Source organism: Falco punctatus (genome assembly GCF_963210335.1).
Source record: "Falco punctatus genome assembly, chromosome: 11".
NCBI classification, from domain to species: Eukaryota; Metazoa; Chordata; class Aves; order Falconiformes; family Falconidae; genus Falco; species Falco punctatus.
In genome coordinates this window covers 10,387,072-10,406,828 of record NC_137591.1, presented here as the reverse complement: position 1 = coordinate 10,406,828, position 19,757 = coordinate 10,387,072, and the positions used below count along the sequence as shown (strand labels likewise).

General features: G+C 42.5%; 1 protein-coding gene across 3 annotated transcripts; it reads right to left on the bottom strand.

The window, feature by feature from the left end:
- Window positions 1-403: 403 nt before the first annotated feature.
- On the bottom strand, window positions 404-19,652 carry EFCAB14 (EF-hand calcium binding domain 14). 3 transcript variants are annotated; one of them, XM_080407653.1, is made up of 12 exons: window positions 19,269-19,648; window positions 18,248-18,396; window positions 14,790-14,935; window positions 14,354-14,440; window positions 12,776-12,874; window positions 8,422-8,532; window positions 7,457-7,537; window positions 6,403-6,585; window positions 5,678-5,758; window positions 4,385-4,496; window positions 3,398-3,529; window positions 404-2,518 (listed from the first exon to the last, which is right to left on the bottom strand). In XM_080407653.1, exons 1-12 carry the CDS (start codon window positions 19,442-19,444, stop codon window positions 2,343-2,345), a joined length of 1,533 nt encoding a protein of 510 aa, XP_080263779.1. In that variant the 5' UTR covers window positions 19,445-19,648; the 3' UTR covers window positions 404-2,342. The 3 variants fall into 3 exon arrangements, with proteins under 3 accessions (XP_080263779.1, XP_080263781.1, XP_080263780.1); XM_080407655.1 differs by lacking the exon at window positions 3,398-3,529 and having other exon boundaries at window positions 19,269-19,652; XM_080407654.1 differs by lacking the exon at window positions 14,354-14,440 and having other exon boundaries at window positions 19,269-19,645.
- Between the last annotated feature and the right edge of the window lie 105 nt (window positions 19,653-19,757).

Sequence of the window (19,757 nt, the reverse complement as noted above, 5' to 3'; positions counted from 1 at the left end):
CAGGGCTGGGGAAGCGTGGAGACCAGCAGCATAGCATTAAACTCATGGGGACAGAAGCAGCCAGCTGGGGACAGGTGTGTGTCCCCCCCACAGCACACTGCTGCCCTAAGCCAAACAAAAGGAACCATTGCACTCCGGGCTGAGCAGCTTTTGTTAAATTGATGAGCACAAGTGCATCCTGTAACAGCAGTGACTACAGCAATTAGCGATCGACTACAGTCAACATGCAAGTTCAGCAGCACCCCTGGCCAGCTGTGCCCCAGTGCCCGTTAATGACCACAGTGACCACACTGACCTTGGCCACAGGCAGATGGCACAGCACACACTGGCTCCGGCTGACAGTTTCACTATTGCTGTTGAAGAACCTTCTAAAAGTAAAGCAGACTGCAACAAAACAAAACACTCAGATTCACGTGGCAATACAACAATCCCTTCAATTTTTAAGGTAAGTTAAAGTCCATACAAATCAAACTTGCAAAAATATTTTGCGAACTCTGGCATATGGCTATGATACAGTATATGTACAAATAAAATACCAGAATGGTTACATTTTATTGCTAGTTTTTTTTTATTTGGTTAAGGAATTACACAGTAGTGTATAAAAGGGCGTGGGAAGCAGCAAGAAGCAAGTGTTGGCTTCTTGTCCTCTCAAAAGCCAAGGTTGGTTGGTTTTGCTTTGTTTTTAAATACTGTGTTCTCAGCATCACAGCAAAAGCATTTCTGTATTGGGTCACATCTGCATTACCCAAACAGGATAGAAGAGCAACAGTGAAAGAAGCCTAGGCAATGGGTAACAGGGTTCTGTTTTGTACATTCCTTCACTGATTCAATACTTCCAGAATACAATTATTCAGAAAACATCCAGTCTAAAGTTATATAAAAGTCAACAATTATGAACTGACTTCCACATAAACTGATGTTTCGATGAGGCAGGCAACTTCAGTTCACTAATCATGCAAAATACTCCCAACAAGATCAGTGATATTTCTGAGCAAAATCATTCAACTAGGCCCTGATTTAGCCTGCAAGAGAATCCCTTCTGCAAAAGTAACATTCTGTGGTCCAGAAGGTTATAAACACACTCCGCGTTTAGATCTACTGGCATAATCAAACCCTGAGGTTCCTCTGTAGTAAGGAAACCTCCCTTACAAAGCACGTGTCAGCAGAGAATACCGATGTGATTGCACACTCCTGCACTGCTTTTATACCTTCCTGTTGACAAGAACACGAAAGGTAAAGGCACCAAGAAGTGTTCACGTTCACATTAGTCGGGAAACAGCCCCCAAGTCTACTCTGGGCCTTTCCTGCCTGCTCGCACTTCTAGTGACCAGGAGCTTTACTCGGGACACTTCAGAGTGGCCCAAACAGTGGACGGAAAAAACCAGCAGCATCAGCAACCCTGTTCAAACATCTCCAGTGCCCAGTCAGTGAGACCATCAGCACACAGCTGACTGTACCCAAGGCATGAACGATTCAGGTGTTGCTCAGCAGGCTGCACTGTGGACTTTTACCTCATAAGCATCTGTTAAAAGTTATTCAGTACTTACTTTTTAAAAAAAAAACAGATAGGCTCATCTCACAAAATGTAATCTGTACACAATACAGCAAAGCTCAAAGAATGCTGAAGTGAAAGCCCAAGCACTTGGGAGGTAATTGCTCCTATAGGCTCATGATATAAAAACACTTTCAACTGTTCCCTCTAAAAATAAATCCTGCTATAGATGGGCATGTTTTACTACTCCTGCTTTCTTCTGACCGAGTCCAAACTCATTCATGCTTATACTCAAAGTTAGAAATTTAGCTGAAACTCTTAACCACCCCTTTTAGGCTTCATCTCTCATGATAAACAGCTTACTACCAACACAGCCCCTGACACAAACTTCCCCTTAAATATGCATAATTTACTCTATTTCAAATATATACAAGCAGAAGTAGCCCATCTTTACAAGACAGATTTCCTTCTACCCTAAAGTGCAGCTCTCTAATTTAAGGCAAATTTCAGTGAAATATAAAACCATAATTTTATTTTAGTATGTACACATTTTAAATTAAAAACAAAGACTCCTTTAAGAAGGAAAGAATGAGAGGAAAATGTTTCCAAGTTTGGGAATTTTCTGGATTTTAACACAGTCCCAATATTATGTCCTATCAACATATAGGACAATCAATTTGTAAATTTCTTTTCAGTAACTGCAGATGAAAAAAGAGGTGGCAATGTGTACAGTAATTTAGCTCCAAAGATCAGTAAAACACTGGGAAAGTGCAGACATAAGTTTTTCATGTCCCGTAGTTTCCTTTAGCTACAGTAGCATCCATCAGCATCACCCTTATAAACATATATCCTATACACCTAATGCTAATCTCAGTTCTTGTAATGAGTATTTCTCATCTCCATCTATGTCAAATTTCTTAAAGCTCTGTGACTCTTCAGCTGTAGAGCCAAGCAGCTTTTGAAGATCTTCATGCGATAGTTTTCCATCAGCATCTTCAGTTGCTTTTTCAAACAAATTCTGAAGATCTGCAAAAGGAACAAGGATTGAAAAGTAGATCCTTTAAATACACAGGAATATCCTATAAGCTGCTCTTCCAGTTTTACTGCACTGTGTCTTACTACCTAGTAATTAAATAAAGCATGCTCAAGTATGGAGTTTGCCTTCTGCGTTGTCACAAGCTGTCAGTAACAATTTAGGAGAGGGGAAAAAAAAAAGCATGAACATCTCTGGATTAAAATTAAAAAACTAACCCCTATCTCTGTTCACAACTAATACCCCATTCTACAACCACTAACTGCATACAGATGCAGTTATCCTCCACAAAAGCAAGCTCTGAATTACTGTTGCTATGCCAACAGCACAGATGACATAAAGGGAAAAGTGTCTATTCATTTCCTGATGCAAAGCATTGCCCTTTCAGTAGCTGAAGAGACTGAACAGCAAGATCCAGAAACCATTCATTTGACCAGGCAGTGTTCCCTTAAAAAAAAAAAAAAAAAAAAAAAAAAAAAACACCACACACACCCCCTTCCAAAACATAGACACTTATACCTACTTCACTTTCCTTCAGCACCCTAATTCTGCCCTTGACTTCTCCCCCAGTCTCTGGGGCGCTTGGTGTAATACTTTGGCACTCAAAACAATCATAATTCTCTTATAATGCACACTCCTGTTTAAATCCCAGTTTCTTTTCTTTTACATGCTACTCTTTCCTTTTAGTTTTGTTTTTGGGGTTTTTTAATTACTACTTTTTTTTTTTAAATCTGTAGTTCTCCAGCTTTTAAAATTGACCTCAATTCTCCCAGAATGCCCAGCCGCACTGCCATAGTCCTAGTTATATTTATCTCCTAAACATTTATATGAAATATTCAGAAAAAGAAGAGGTCAGCCTAGAAAGGACATACCTTTGATGCTGGAAATTCCTGGTAAGGACAGATGTCTCAGCTGTCCATTACCCTCTGTGTTGCCATCAGCTGACCTTGAAGCCAGCCTTGAAAGGTCTGTGGGCTTTGCTGTAGTACTCAGACTACTTTCAACTGTTACAAAACAATTTCTATTAGTCTTACTAATTCCACAGAATTGCAGTTAGCAAAACAAAAAATGTGATATAACTGATTTATTTTTTTTCATCACAGATGCTGTATAGATTAAGAATGTTGCAAAATCATTTCAGAATACAGCAGTGTTGTTGCCTTTCACTAGTAACTGGAAGAATAGAAGGAAACTTCTTTTTTGATAGTTACATAGCTTTAATCTTTCATGCTGTACTAGATGTATAATTGTAAACCCCATACAAAGAATGACTTGGAAACACTTTCTCCTTCCCAGTCTGAAAGTGCTGAACAAGCTTTATTAAGCAAATGACATCTGCCCACCTGGGTTGTTTTCACTTAGTCAGTGGAGGTATCTGTCTTCCCTAACAGCAAGGTCTAAACTTCCAAGCTGCTGCTTTACAAATTAACAACAAGCACAGTTCTAGTGTAATGAGGTATTTCAAATCTTATCTTCGGCACTACCTGCATATATACAGCAAAAGTGCAGAACTGAGACAAGTCAGCAGAGAGGCAGACCTTTCCTCTATAATTACACTTAGATTTTGAAAAAGCAAAAATACATGTTACTGGGTATAAATTTCAACAGATTAATCACTGTATGTCTTCAAATACAAGCTACTGATGCATGTGAATCCTGCTATACACATGCAAAGTCACCTTCAAACTGGTCTATATATAGTTTTCTGTTTTAGAGCCATCAGTTTCTGACCACTTCAACAGAAATAATCTTCACAAAGTCTTAAGGAACAGACTAAATTATGCACCTTCACCAGTTATTCTTTGAAATTACAAGGGAACTTTCAGGTTTATGGATTACTATTACATGACAATTCTTACCATTCTTTGATGTCTCAATAGATCTGTCGTTTTCTGGCTTGCCTGCGAGAGCACCAAGCAGTTGAAGCTTCTCTCTTAGTATTGATACCTGAGAATCTCTAGTCCCTGTTTCCTGCATACATAGGAAAAAATTTCTTAAAAAGCACCCCTTCAGCAGATGGAGATCAGGAAAAGTAGTAATTTAAAATTTGTAAGTACTTGGGGAGGTCGCCAGGCTGATCAAAGTTTACAACGCTAAACAAGATTTAAAAATGAATAAATAAAGAATAATTTTTAAGAAATCTATGGAAAGATGTAAGAAAACAACAGAATCAGTACCTCTACCAGAAAAGTAGGCAGCTATTTAGCAGGCACTGATTTCAAAAGAATCTGACATTTAATTTCTGTATTTCTTACACAAATGAGCAAGACTGAAAAATCATAATATAGAACAGTCAAACATACTTAGAGCAAACATCTATACATTAATTGAATGCATAATTGTTTGAAACGTTTGCCTGTAGTACTGACTACCTTGGTGCGGGACTCACTGTATCTCTGTCAAAGTAAAACCACCACATTTTCTAATCTGGAGCTCCTTTGCTCTTTTTGTGAGTAGGTTCCAGATGACAGGCTGAGTTCACATCGATTCAAACCTAGAACTGACAGTGCAGCCAGTTCACTCACCTGCCTTCTTTCCAGAATATGGGACACTAAGAACTCAGCAGCACTGCCTCTTATCCCCAGCCCACAGTGTGGCCATTCAGTCAGTCTGTGAAACACGCTCACAGCCAGTCAACAGATCATTACCGAGAGGTAGCCTTTCATCAATTCCTAGGCTCCGCTAGCGCAAAGGTTCTTTAAGTCATCCAGGTTTGAAAACTTCCCTGGGCTAAATGCTGCAACCTCATTTGCAGTGTGAACCCACAATGGCTGGGCTAGTTTTGCTGAGCGCTTGGCAATGAGTACACAAATGAGCTGGCTGCCAGAGTTCCCTGTTCTGCTGGACCGAGGTCTGAACCTCCCAGGATTCTTTCATCTCCACGGGAAGGATATTACGGCAGCCCTGCTATGCTATCCCAGATGTAGTCAGAACAGCAATACTATTACAACTTTTCTTCCATCCTAATTAGCTTCCTGTCCCCAAAATGGGGTGGATAAGCTGTCCTTCTACTCTGGCCTTTCTTTTAAAAGAAACTTGATCAGATTAGCCTGTTTGCAGATCTTTCCTCAATTAAGGCACATTTAAAACATGACTATAAAGACAACAAAATGCTCTACTAATCCAGTGTAATTTGTGTTTCCTTACTTTACCTTCAGTTCTTTATTTGAATGAGTTTCATTATCTAGTTGATCTTCATTTTCCATTTTTGGAGAGGTAGTTGCATCATTCCCCTGCAAGAAAAAGGGAGGGGAGCAGAGCTCATTCATGTACTTATTTTCTACAATATAATTTCTTTCCTTCAAATTTGGCAGGCATGAAGCAGGAAAAAACAGGAGAAATACGTGCTAGAATGAACATGAAGACAGTAGTTTATGTAATTTACCACAGCAACATCAGAATATTCCTTATTGCTAAACACACAGAACATGTTCTCAGAGACTGGCCCCAGTATGGCATAAAGAAAGTACTGGAAGGACTTCAGAACATATTAATGTTTTGGTTAAGGATCTTTTTCTAAGCATTTAAGCATCGCAGGACAATCCAGAGGCCCACCTAGGTCCTCCAAAAAACCCTGCCACAGCGCCTTCCTAAAACAGTTAGAGGTTTGTGAATCCCATCCCATCAAGCAGTCATACAAGTCTTAGATGTCACAGCGTTTGGGATAGTCTTCTGTAGATTCTGCAGAGAAGAAATCACTACTTCAGAAGTACTCTCAATGTTGGTTATCTGTTCAGAAATATGGAATAAATTCCAGCCTGTCTCAAGTTTCATTCTGACATTTTCTTTCGTTAGGTTTGAAAAGTTATCTATGTAGTGTATAGAAAGTACTGAAACTACTAGCCTGAGTAGACAACCTTAGTCATCAAATACTTACCGCGCTGGTAGACAAGTTCTCTCTTTTGTCCAGATTATTCACAGCAAGAGGAGAGTTTTCCAACAGCATAACCCTCCGGCTAAGGTTACCAATGGCTGAATCCACGTTTAGAAGCTTGATGTCATTCAACTTTTGGTACGCCACTACAGCATTACTTAGCTCTTCCAAAGCTGCATGCAGTGACTACATAGTGAAATATAAAACCAGCACATGTCAGTTTACTCAACCTCTGCAGCACTCTTGTTATTAACAACATGGTGACTGACCCAGTTTAACTGGGCAGACTTCAAACTGGCTCTCCACCAACACCACTGAAAACATCCAACTGGAAGCTTCCAGAATGTTATTCCAGCTTTCAAAGTTTAAAACTCAGATTCTTCCTCAGGGCTAACCTCTTTGTTGCCAATGTAATCACTTCAGCTGTGCCAGCAAACACAGAAAGCCTATTCATCTAAATTTCCAGGGCAAGCTTAGTAACTACATCAACTACTTTTTTCCCCAGGAAAACAGGTATTAGGCATATTAATATACAAGATTATTTTTTGAGGAAAATATTGACTGCATTCAATGTAAATAAATGCAGTCATTCCATTCCAACCCATTCAGCTAAACACCCACATGTTACCATTTTTCCTTGTTGCTGAATCCCCACTTTCCACACCTTATTACATTGAGGGTAGCTCAGTACGTATCACTCCCAAATTTGCTCGGATTGGCAAGTACCTGCCATAAAATCTGTTCCATAAAAAGCCTTTAACTAATTTCCATTTACATAAGCAAATTACACCTAAGATTTGTTGGATATCCACTTCAGTGTTTTTACTCCTCACCCAGTTAGAATACAAAAAAACCACTCTCAGACTAGGGTACTTTCCTGTTTGCACGTACACAGGAACAAACTACAGCAAAATAAACTTATATTTTGTTTTGAAGGATGCTATCTGTACTGTCTTGATAAAAAACCCTACTTTCTTGCACACTATGGTACTGCAAAACACAAATTCACATATCATGATATTTGTACCAATATTCTTTATGCAAGAGAGAAAAATACCTTTTTGCAGTTTTCTGTCTGATTTCTCTCAGTCCTTGGCACAACAGTGGAGGGAAGTGAAGGTATCTGTTTTAACTCCTTCTAAGGAAAGAAGTAGAAAATTATGTTACAAAATGGCTGTAAAAAACCCAAAAAACTCAGCTTTTAATCAATGGCAGGCTACAGCTGAGGATGTTTTGCTACAATTATAGTCACTCATGTCTGTTGCGCATACAGTATTTTAAAAAGGCTAATGCAGAGTTTTCTCTTTCAAACACATAAGGTCCAAATTTATTTTAATTAAACACTCCTAATTAGCTCTTCTCTCTTTAATGAAGTATTATGATACACATTTCACTGCTACCATACACACTACCATATCTGCAATGTTTTCATAGCACCCCCTACTGAAGCAAGTTTTATATTGTGTCTAATTCAGATTTTATCTGCAAGTGTTCTTATTAAAGTAATACTGTATTGTAGTTTAGATGAAAAATTTAATTATTGGCTCAGTTTGTTAACTCCAAGTGAGAGGTCAGTATAAATACAGTGAGTAGTTTCTGGTAAAGACGGTCAGTAATTTCATCCCTATACACATCCTTAATTCAACCAACAAACTATCTCAACACTTCCACCATCCCCAGATCCTAAGACAGTGCCGACAGCTACCATGAAGCAGCGCCCTGCATCACAGAAGCAGAGATTCCCAAGGCTCCACACCTGTGTAGCAGGAAGCAAAAATCTGCAGGATAGGAAGTGTAGTAGAGACCAGCAATTCTGGTTCCAGAGAAATACACACTTGGTACCATACAGGAGATGCAACACAAGGATAAGAAGATTAGCTTATTAACGCACCAACCAGCACCTACCGAAACTGCAAAAGTATTTCAAAGGCGTAAGGCAGAACTCCACACAGTTCTTAAATTTGCTTCATATTAGGCATGTCAACTGTGAAAATGCAGTGTTAATTCAGTACTTTTTCTTACCACGTCATTCTGGAGTATTTCTATGGTTTTCTTGTATTCTTCAATAGCTGTCTGGATATTTTCAACATCATGAGAAACACTGGTAAGTGTGCTACCTATGTTCGCTACAGTCTGGAATAAAGAAGATGACAAAAATCTCAGCCTTCCTCAAACTGCACTGTCCCAAAGTTTCCATCTGCTAAACACAATGTTTTGTTAGTGAAGCTGCAGGCAGACTGCCACAAAAACTGTCACGTGAATTTGAAGTATTCAGAACTTTGTTTGCAGACAAAATTGTGAATTATACCCCTCGCACCTCCAGGCCAATAAGCAAAGACACACTCTATATCATATGAACTAGATAACCAAAATTACAAGTTTGCTACTCCCACTTCCAAAACAATACAAATGTTCTGGCATTAATTAAAAAAATAATAATCCTGGTATGAAGACATCTTGCCTCCTCTCTACATGGGAGTATTTGTATTGAATACAAGTATGCTGACATGACCCGATTTACCCTGCCTCAATTGCCTTCCATGGCTACCCATCAGACACATACGCTGCAAAACTAGTCTGCTTAAAGGTTGCAGGTTAAATTTTCGAACAAGTATTGCCTTTTTTAAAATGAAAGAACAGATCTGAAGCATCAGGAAAGCCCTCATGAATTCTGCAGGTACAGTCAATGTGCTCTGACACAGTTCCTTTGCTCCTGACTGCTCCTACCACATGCCTCCCTTGCCTTCACCTATGTGAACTTCTTCAACTCCCAGCTCTAACACTGTTCTGAAAATTGGTGTTCTAGCAGCTGACAGCATAGCACCCATCAGAGTCAGACTGTCAGCTAGCCCATCCACAAACATTCCTGAAAGTTACAGTAACAGGACAGAGCATATGCTTCTCATTCCATATGCAATACTTCCTTCAATTGTTAAAACAAACAGAACCCATCTAAAAATTGCCTTTTCCTATAACCCTGTTATACTTATAAGCTCTTAAGGGGCTGAAGTGACCCTCTAGCTATGCAGACTGTGTGGATATTGTTTGAATACAATTCTTTCCCCAGCTCTTCATTTTACAAGTCTGAACACAGGTTCAGTAAGCAATGTCTCTGCCCTGGAAGACTTCAGGACGCACTTAGCACCTTTCATCAGTCTGAACACAGGACACTGTCCAACAGGATTCCCTCAGTAATCCTTCAGGACTCAACAGCAGCAAGCAGCTCCCCATTTCCAAGAACAGTACCTACTTGGAAAAAGGCTTAAAAAAACCCAAAATTCTCTTCTAAAGATAGTAGCCTTTTCACAGAATCATAAAATCGTTCAGGTTGGAAAAGGCATTTAAGATCAAGTCCAACCATTAACCTGGCACTGCCAAGTCCACCACTAAACCATGTCCCCAAGCACCACATCTCCAGGCCTTTTAAATGCCTCCAGGGATGGTGACTCCAACATGCCCCCACACAGCCTGTTCCAGGGCCTCACAGCCCTTTCAGTGAAGACATTGCCCCCAACATCCAATGTAAACCTCCCCTGGTGCAACTCGAGGCCATTTCCTCGCGTCCTATCGCTTGTTATGTGGGAGAAGAGACCGACCCCCACCTGGCTGCAGCCTCCCGTCAGGGAGCTGTAGCGAGCGATAAGGTCTCCCCTCAGCCGCCTTTTCCCCAGGCCAAACAGCCCCAGTTCCCTCAGCTGCTCCTCACAAGACCTGTAAGGTCTCTTAAGACCTTCACCAGCCCCGCTGCCCGTCCCTGGACACGCTCCAGCACCTCAGTGTCCCTCTTGTAGTGAGGGGCCCAAACCCAGACACGGGATTCCAGGTGCAGGGGGACAATCAGGGCCCTGGTCCTGCTGGCCACGCTGGTTTGGATACCAGCCAGGGTGCTGTTGGCCACCTGGGCACACCGCTGGCTCCTGTTCAGCGGCTGCCCACCAGCCCCCCCAGGCCCTTTCCCACCGGGCAGTTCCAGCCCCCTGCCCCAGCCCGTGGGGCTGGTGGGACCCCAGCGCAGGACCCGGCACTGAGACCTGTAGACCCTCACACCGCTGGCCTCGGCCCATCGGTCCAGCCTGCCCAGATCCCTCTGCAGAGCCTCCTGCCCTCCAGCAGATCCACACTCCCACCCAGCCTGGTGCTGTCCGCAAACTGACTGGGGGTGCGCTCGATCCCCCCAGGTCGTCGATGAAGACATTAACGGGCCTGGCCCAGCGCTGAGCCCTGGGGAACACCCCTTGTGACCGGCTGCCAGCGGGATGTAACTCCATCCTCCACCACCTTTGGGCTCCGCTGTGCAGCCAGCTTTTTACCCAGCAAACAGGACACTCGTCCAAGCCACGAGCAGCCAGTTTCCCCAGGAGAATGCTGCAGGAAACTGTGTCAAAGGCTTCACTAAAGTCTAGGCAGACAACATCCACAGCCTCTCCCTCATCGACTCAGCAGGTCACACTGTCATAGAAGGAGATCAGGTCAGCCAAGCAGGACCTGCCTTTCATAAACCCATGCTGACTGGGCCTGATCCCCTGGTTGTCCTGTACGTGCTGTGTGACAGCACTCAGGGTTATCTGCTCCATAAGCTTCCCCAGCACAGAGGTCAGGCTGGCAGGCCTGTAGCTCCCCAGACCTTCCTTCTGGCCCTTCTTGTAGCAAGGCGTCACAGTGGCTAACCTCCAGTCAACTGGGGCCAGCCCAGTGAGCCAGGACTGCTGATAGTCTATTTCTTCCAAGGCAGGTAATTTCAAAACCAGCTGGATACAAGGGACAGTTGAGCAGGTGACTTTTCACCAAAAGCCAGGCTACTCACCTACACACACCGAAGTTCTCCTGTGTGACAGGAGGTAGTACAGCAGGCACACAGAAGTCAAAAAAGTCCAAGTCTTGAAATCTATTGCTTTTCATTAACATGACACATACAAACCATTAGAAATATTGTATTTAAACTTCTAAATACTTTTTCCACACTCAACACCTCGCAGTATATCTCCCAGCTCTGTTTTATTTTATCAACCTACCAAAATGTAAAGGCAAGCAAGATAGCATCAAGAGAGCAGTGGAAACAGATGCCACATGTAACACCTTACTTAGACTCAACAGCTGAGACTGGAAAGAACTCAAAATTCCCAAGACCTTTGATTTCCGTGAAGCATGAGTAAGGATGGACTTATCTGAAAATAAAAAAGCCTTGCTCTTCAGGAGATCCTTGCAAGAGAAACCTGTTGGCCTAACACTTGATCCTGACAGTACTGAAGGCAGCAAGGTGACAAGGTGTTTCTGTATGTTTACTATTTTATATATATATACATACATACACACACAAATAAAGTAGGTGGAGGCTCCAGACTAGGTACTGCATAGACTTACTTCTGATATAACAATGAAAATCCAGCATGCTTATAACAGCAAATTAGAGACTTAGGAAACAGCTTTGTACTCCTCCCAGAAAAAGAAATCCGAGCAGCCTGATCAGCCAAACCACACTAATTGCTTTGCATATGACTAGCTTGTTGATTATACATTAATTTTGGAGGGACAGGAAATGACAAGTGGAAACCCATAAAAGCCACAAAGATGGGAGTGACATTAGGTGTTAGCCCAATATAAATGCTTACTGCTAAACAAACAGAACTGCCATGGAAGAGCTGGGAAAGTTTCAACAAGCCATTCTTTTTACCAGAATGAACAGGACAGTTCTTTGGTAAAGAACGCTCAGCTAAGGCACATGGTAAGACACCATATTAACAGAAGTCACTTTTGAAGTAAGCTTGTGTCACCCAGTAAGATCCATCTTTCAAGGAATTGTCAGAAACCCATCCCAGTACAATTCGTTTTTCTGTACATGTAGTGAACACCAAGAAAGCTCCCACACAAGTGTTCCAGGCCCACTGCTCCCAAGTTTGACCCCTACAAAACTGTAAACACAGAGCCAGATGTAGAACCATTCACTGCACAAGATGAGGAAATTTTCCAGAAAGCAATCCATTTCCTCTTCCAATTAAAAAAGCTAACAAACCACCTATTTGCAAGCAGAGTGGTAAAGCTGCAGACAGACTTTTTGCAAGTGTCAAAGGATACTATGACTAGCAACCCGAAGGAAAGCAACCAGAAAGATCAGCCCCAAGGTAAAGAAATAACAACACGATACAAACAAATGTGTCTCCAGAAAGGGACAAACAAGGCCTTCCCATTTTTTACCTGCCGTACATTATCACGGGACCATACAACATCAAGTATATGAAGTCAAATTTAAAAACAAGAGAAGCAAACGTTCCTCACATGCAGTTCAGGTAACTCCTGTTGTCAGTGCTGTCTCCAAAAGCCCAGCTGCAGCTTCACAGCACAGAATGCATTTAGCAATAGCCACATTTACAGTACTTGCCTTCTGAAGTTTTTCTACTGTGAGAGGAAGAGAAATCAGATCGGAAGCAGACTTTATGTTGTTTTTGAGATGATTTACTGTTGAGGTCAATAGTGATATCTAAAACGAAAAAGAAATATTTAGAATTAGTCAACGCAATCCCAATTCTGACCTTTCCCAATACTAATGGCTTAATTAGTAACATTAAACATAAGGCAAGACAAAATTATATATGTACACACCCACAAAACACCCATCTCTAGGTTTGCAGTCCTGCCTAGGCTACATTAAAAATATTCTGCCTCTTGCAACAGAAGATATTTTTTTTTTTTTAAAACTGAATGAAAACCATAGAAGCCCCTTTTCAATAAGGTACCTTCTGCCTATTTTTCATTCACTCTTTAGAGGCTGTTGCCCAAGAAAGATTTAAAAAATTGTGCAAGAAGCCCTTACGTGGAGCAAAGCGTCATCCACGTCGGTATTCAGCAATCAAACCTGCCTGGCAATCCCAACGAAGCCACGCAACTTCCCTAGCTGAGTGACAGGCAAAGAAGATGTACATATCACCCAAACTTCCTGCTACAGAAGTAGAACAGTGACAATCCAGGCACAGCTGGTTAAATTTCTGTCAGCTCTCTGACCCAGAAAGCAAGTTATTCAGTAGGTCTTCAAGATCACTTATTCCAATTGAGAGATTGTCAAATATATTAAAATCAACTACATGCCAGTCACTAATTGCTAATACTATCAGTTTAAGATCAAATTGTAGCCATCAGTAGTCAAAACAAAGAAAAATAATTTATTCTCACATGTGACATGACATGTGACATGACAAAAATAGAGCAGATAATCCCCACTTTCTTCTGGTTAAAAGAAGTTGTTTCCCAAGCTGAGGAAAGGGGCAAGATCCTAATTTTACATTATTTTACATTAATTAATTTACATTAATTTTACATTAGAGCAATGTTGATCTGCCAGTGTGCAGTTTCTGGTTCCACAGCTGTGAATATTGGCTGAAATAATTCCCAGCAACAGACCCCAATAGTTCATGGAACAAAACAGATTTTGATTCCCAGAAGAGTCAGCTCAGACTGCTGCCAGACCCTGAACTTGAAGGCCTGCAAGAACCACGTGCAAGTATCTTCAATATCCAGTTGCATATGATAGAATTTTAAAAGCGCAATGAAGCACCTAAATATCTGTGCATAATGCATACTGTCAGATGTCAAAGAAAGCAAGTCAAATTTTAAAATATATTCATGTGCCCCATTAAGCACCTAACCACTGCATAAAACTGAAGAAAACTCAATCTGAGCAGGCATCTTGGTACTCTTAAAAATTAAACACAAAGCACCAGTGTCAGGAAGGGTTCCCCACACACGCTTCTCAATACCACCAGCTGTGAGCAGCTCTGAACTTCTACCCTCCGAGGCAAGAATTTCACTAAGATCCTTTGCTGGATGCTTGGTTTGAAGCATGAGTTAATACGGAGCTGAGGAAACAGCTTTCTGTTAAGTGGCTTAGTTCTAGCCATGTAAACAGAGCTAAGATTTACACCGGCTCAGATTCTGAGTGTGTATTAGCAGATTTTATACTCACAAGATGCCAGGACTTCATTTGTAGCAACATGAACTCGCACTGATTCAAGTAACTCTTTTCCACGCTTATGAAACACCTGCAGACATTCTTGAGAAATTTGAAAAGTCAAATCTCTCATTATAAGCATCACAATTATTTGGAAGGAAAATTAAGAACTGCACAGTTCTCAGGTTCTTTTAAGTTCTGCCTGAAGTCTTTCTACCAGTTGTGTAATTTCTCTTCTTTGCAATCAGTTCCAGTCCAACTGGATGCTCAAACTTTTTTTGCTTCTTTAATAACAAGGCTTAAACTCCATTTTAACTTCAAAAATAAAAAAGTTGTGTATGATCACAGAAGTCATAAAAGCTCAGCACTGCACTTGAAATTACTTTCTGTAAAAATAAATTTTAATTGTATATTTTCTTATTTTTCAAAACCAAGCACTGATCTGTCTCACCTGTTTATTGATCTCTGTGATATTTATCCAAATTTTATTTAGCCCCAGTTCTCCAGTCTCGATTTGTTCTAGTTGCTTTTGCTTCTGCACCAAATCTTCATTCAGTTTAGGAATTTCTTGGAATGATGTCTTTTGATTAGATTCCACTACAAAAATGAAAAAAAAAAAATTAAAAATACAATAAAAAAAAACAAAATTCCAGGTAAACAACATTGAGAGCAGCAAACAAATTACAAGCAGCAACACTACAGCAGCAAAAGAAGGAAATGTAGTTTCTACATACAAGTTTATCACCCATCCAGAATTGTGTTCATTCAGAATGAGAGCAATTTTTTATTTTAAGAGTACTGATGAGAGAGAACCCAGAGAGACTGTACTGAATTTACCACTTTGCAATAGCACTGTCATTCTGGCAAGCCTCAGCAGGTCTTTATTTAGTGCAGTTACTTTGCATTACTTTCACAGAGGAACACGAAATAGTAATGGGACTGTGTATCAGAACTGCCAACAGTACCAGGGCAAAGGAGGCACGTGAAGGGAACCTCAGTGCCCTTTTCAAGCCTGCAAAGGGGCTGCTGCTGACCAAGTGAATTCCAAAGAGATTAACGTGATTATAGTTGTTCTGTGTGACAAAGACAAATGGGAAAAAAAAAAAGTACAAGTTTACACACTAATGTCTGTTGGTAAACAAATCAGTAAACAAAGTCCTTGGATAAAGTCAGTTATTACTGCAATTAATACTACAGGAAGGGGGAAACATGCAGTTCAAACCAATTCAAGTGAGCCTCAGAAATGCAGCTCCTCCAGATCTGCAGTGACTAAGCTGTTTAGCTGCAAGCGTCACTAGGCAATCCTAAATCCCTAGGTCCAGGAAACAAATAAGCAAAACTTTTGAGATGGAGATTCCAGAGTTCTCCAAAATCTGCACCTCTGCCCTGTTACACAGCACTGGAATGCTCCGTAACAAACTGCTATCGCACTGACCAGACTGCCAAAAGCAGTGGGACCTACGTCATAGGTAGCTGGCAGCTCCCAGAACGAGTTTCCATATCTGACCCATCCAGTCAAAAGGGGACACCTCCAGGAGGGTTCCATGCCCGTGGAGTGGATACCCAAATACATACAACTGGAAGGCTGTGCATCTTCAAAAACCCAGTTTGCTTTTCTTGAAGGAAGTCCTAGAAGTCATTTCTAAGTACAGAGTAACGTGCATTGATCACCCAAGATCCAAACCACACTTCCAGTTCAGCAAGACCTTGAAAGGTATTTTAGCCAAAACAGATCGAGAGCCAACTCTGCATGTGACACAAACAGTTCACGCTGAACCTGATCTTTCGGAGGCTCTTGTAGAAAAATTATTTTCTGTTTTGCCACTCTCACTGTGTACAGTGAGACACCACTTAACCTTCCTAGCACTGCAAAAAAACCTCCTAAGTACTATACACATTCTCTGCATCATTCCTAACAACTGAAGGGAAACACCACAATGACTTCCCCTTATCCCAGACGTACTAGATGCAAAGATGTCTTATTTTTAAAAAGCACTCATACCATACTCAGTTTGTACAAAGGATGGCAGATCATTAACAAATACCGCCACGGCAATCTGCTCTTATGCAGAAAAGGTCTGGATGAAGATTCAGAGGAGTAAGGTTCTTCTTCCAAACTTGTTGTAGGACAGAGAGATCCCGTGCCTTTGTTTCTCCATCCACCAACACATCTCACCAAGGCACAATGTTACCTTTTGGAACGATATTATTCTTGCTGTCTGCTTTTCTGTGGTTGTTTTTAATGCTGTGCCTCAATATAAAACTCCCATCCAGCTTCTAGGCATGCTATTACAGTGGCAGGGAAACCCAAGACTACTTAATCACTAGATAAAGTATTAAGTGCTCAGCTTTTCTATCAGAGCTATTAAGGAGAAAACAAGCACATCTGTGATTGCCAGACAGTAAGCTCAAGAGAGAACAACTGCTTTAACAAAGAGCCTATGTAGAACAGGAACAATGAAACTTAACTACACCAAAGCCAGCAAATGTTGTCATCGTGCAAAACATTTACTGCCGGTACATTCTTGAAGCAGACTAGTCCATGAAAATCGACAGTCAGCTCACCCAGAACAGAGAAACAGCTACTGCAGGGCTGTTCGGTACGCTCACAGCCACGAAGCAGTGCCTGTAACTGAAGGTATCCTCCATAAGTGGTGAATGCCAATCTATCAACAATTCTCCCAGCTAGCCAGCAGGTTCCACCCTAGCAGACAACTCCCCACCTCACAACAAAGTTGAAACACCTGAACAGGAAGCCCTGAACAACAACAGCAACAAATTTTTTCTTTTTTTTTTTTTTATTAAACACACATTTCCTCAATACCTCTTTTACCACACAAGACCACACAAGCAAATCAAACCCTCTGCTTACCTCCAGCCCTAACAGTCTCCTCTAATTTTTTAATTTATTTCACCAGCCTTGTTTTTAAGGTCATCTTCATGTCCTGGGCACAAAAATTTTAAGATGAAGATCAAAGTTAAGGACAAAACTCACAGTCAACAGCGGTGCTCCTCAGGCAAAATGTTACCTACTTAGCCTTCCTGAAGCCACTACAGACTACCTGAATGCTTAAGCTTCACTCTCTCCCACTCCATACACATAGCTCCTCAGCTTACCCTTGCCTTTTTCAACATACAGGATTTTAAATGCTACTAAAATAATGCACCAAAACATATCTTGTGTCCATAGGTGAGGTATAGAGAACAGCAAGCAAGTTAAAGCAAATCTCACCATTTGTTATACCTCACCACTATAGAAGTTATAATACTGAAATCTTATAGAGACAGGGAAAACCTGAGACCTACAAGCAAAATGCTTCACCTTAATGCCATACTTCAAAGTATTAAACATGATGTAACTCCACACCATAAGCAACACAACATAAAAAGTTGGACAAGAACAGGTCAACGCAAGGAAGATAAATATTCAGAGGATACCAAGAAAAAAACACAATACAGAAGCAACATTCAAATTGCAGTCATGCCATAGCAAGTATTAGAAGTTTTTAAAAGAGCTCAAGAAAAGAACATTGTTTTCCATTCAGTGATGCATCAAAATCCCCTAGACTGCTTTTATGGAGCTGATCAGAACTTTTTCTTTTTAAATAGGGTCTTTCTTTGGAAGAAAACATTCCTAAAGTCAGGAATTTTAGAAATGTAGGTACAAGCAGCTACAAGCCCAACCAGTCCAACACCCCTGCTCTTCAGAAGATGTAGAGCAGGCAAGAATATATAACATTTGCCTCAGATTCACCCAGCCTCCTACTGTTTTTGGCTTCAGAGGACTCCTCAATTCAGAGGCAGTTCATCTATTCAGTGCTTTCAAACTTTGAACAAGCAAGTAGGCAACTAAAGCTCTTCATACTGCCCAAAGCAGATGTGAAATAGCGTAGTTACATTTACACTTACTAGTTCGAAACTTCTCCTTTATTGCATCCAGATCCTCCTTGAGAGCCACCTGCATCCAGACTAAGCCCACACATGCTACCACGCAAGCAGCAAGAATGACAAATGCACACAACGGATAACAGAACTTGCAGCATCGTAGATAGTCTCCTCTGGATAAAACAAAAAGAACAGCTTACGAATATTCAACAATACACAGAAAAGTTTTATTTTAATGCTGTTCTACCGAAGTAAAGAGCAGTGCTGGAACAGAACACATTTTGGCTGAGAAAAGCTAACAAAGAGGTTTTCCAAGAACAAACAAGGCTATACAGTGAGATCAGGGCTACCACTCTCTGTTCAGTTTATCCTCAGGAGGCACAACTCGCATACTTAAGAGCAGATGTCAGGTTTCCCTTACTAAAATTTCCTGCTCTGCTCACATAAACTTATGTGAAGAACATCTGCTTGGCAGCTTGAAAAGCAGGCTTCAAGAACGGGTATTACCATAATGTGATGGCAAGTCCTTCTAGATTACCTTAAACTGTGAAAGCCTGAGTTTCTCTTAAAAAAACCCACCTACTTTGTGTTATTCTTAGAGACCCATCAGTAACGCTGTTTTAACTTAAAAGTTTATTCTTTGGCAAAAGCACATCACATCCATGAGAAAACCAGCCCTCCGCCAGCTCGCAGATACAGGGCTGTGCCACGCCAAGCACACACGGGTAACGGCTCAACACTTCAAGCAGCTGACCCCGAGCTGCTCCAAGGGCTCCGGCTGCGGTGAGCGCCCAACAGAAACGCCGAGAAGAAACGAAAAAAAAGCCAGAGACGGCTCAGACCTGCTTCCACCCCCAGGCAGGCGACCTGCTGAGCCCGACACCCTCGGGGCTGCCCCAGGTTCCTTGGCAGCCCCCTGCGCCCCGCGGCCGCCCCCAGCTCGCCCCGCAGGCGGGCGCCGAGGCGAGGACTCCCGCGGCGGCAGGGCCGGGGCCCGCAGGCGGGCACGGGGCTCCGCGCCGGCAGGACCGGGCCCGGGACTCACTTGCCGCAGCGGCCCCGCGCCCCCGCGAACTCGTCCTCCTCGGAGCTGGACTCGGAGTCGGAGGCGGGTGGCTCGGTGCGCAGCAGCCGGTGGCCCGAGCCCTTCTTAGCGGGCTTCTTCCTGCGGCCGTCGGCGGCCAGGCCGATGAGGGCGTTCAGCTCCTTCCGCTTCTTCATCCTCTTGTGGGGCGGCGGCGGCGGCACGGCCGGCGGCTGGCTCCCGCCTCCCTCCTCCTCCGCCGCCGCCGCGGCGGCCGCCGCCAGCGCGTCCCGGCTCGCCAGCCTGCGGCCCGGCCGCGGCTACAGGCGCTCCGCGGGGCCGCGGCCGCTGCTCCCCCGCCGGCCCCGCGGCGGCACGCTCGGCCTCGCTACCGCCGCCTGCGCCATGGCTGCTCCCGGCCCCGCCGCCTGCACCTGCCAGCAAACCGCCTTCCCATTGGGCGGCGCGGGACCGCCCCCTCAGGGCTTAAAGGCCCAGGCGCGCCGCCCA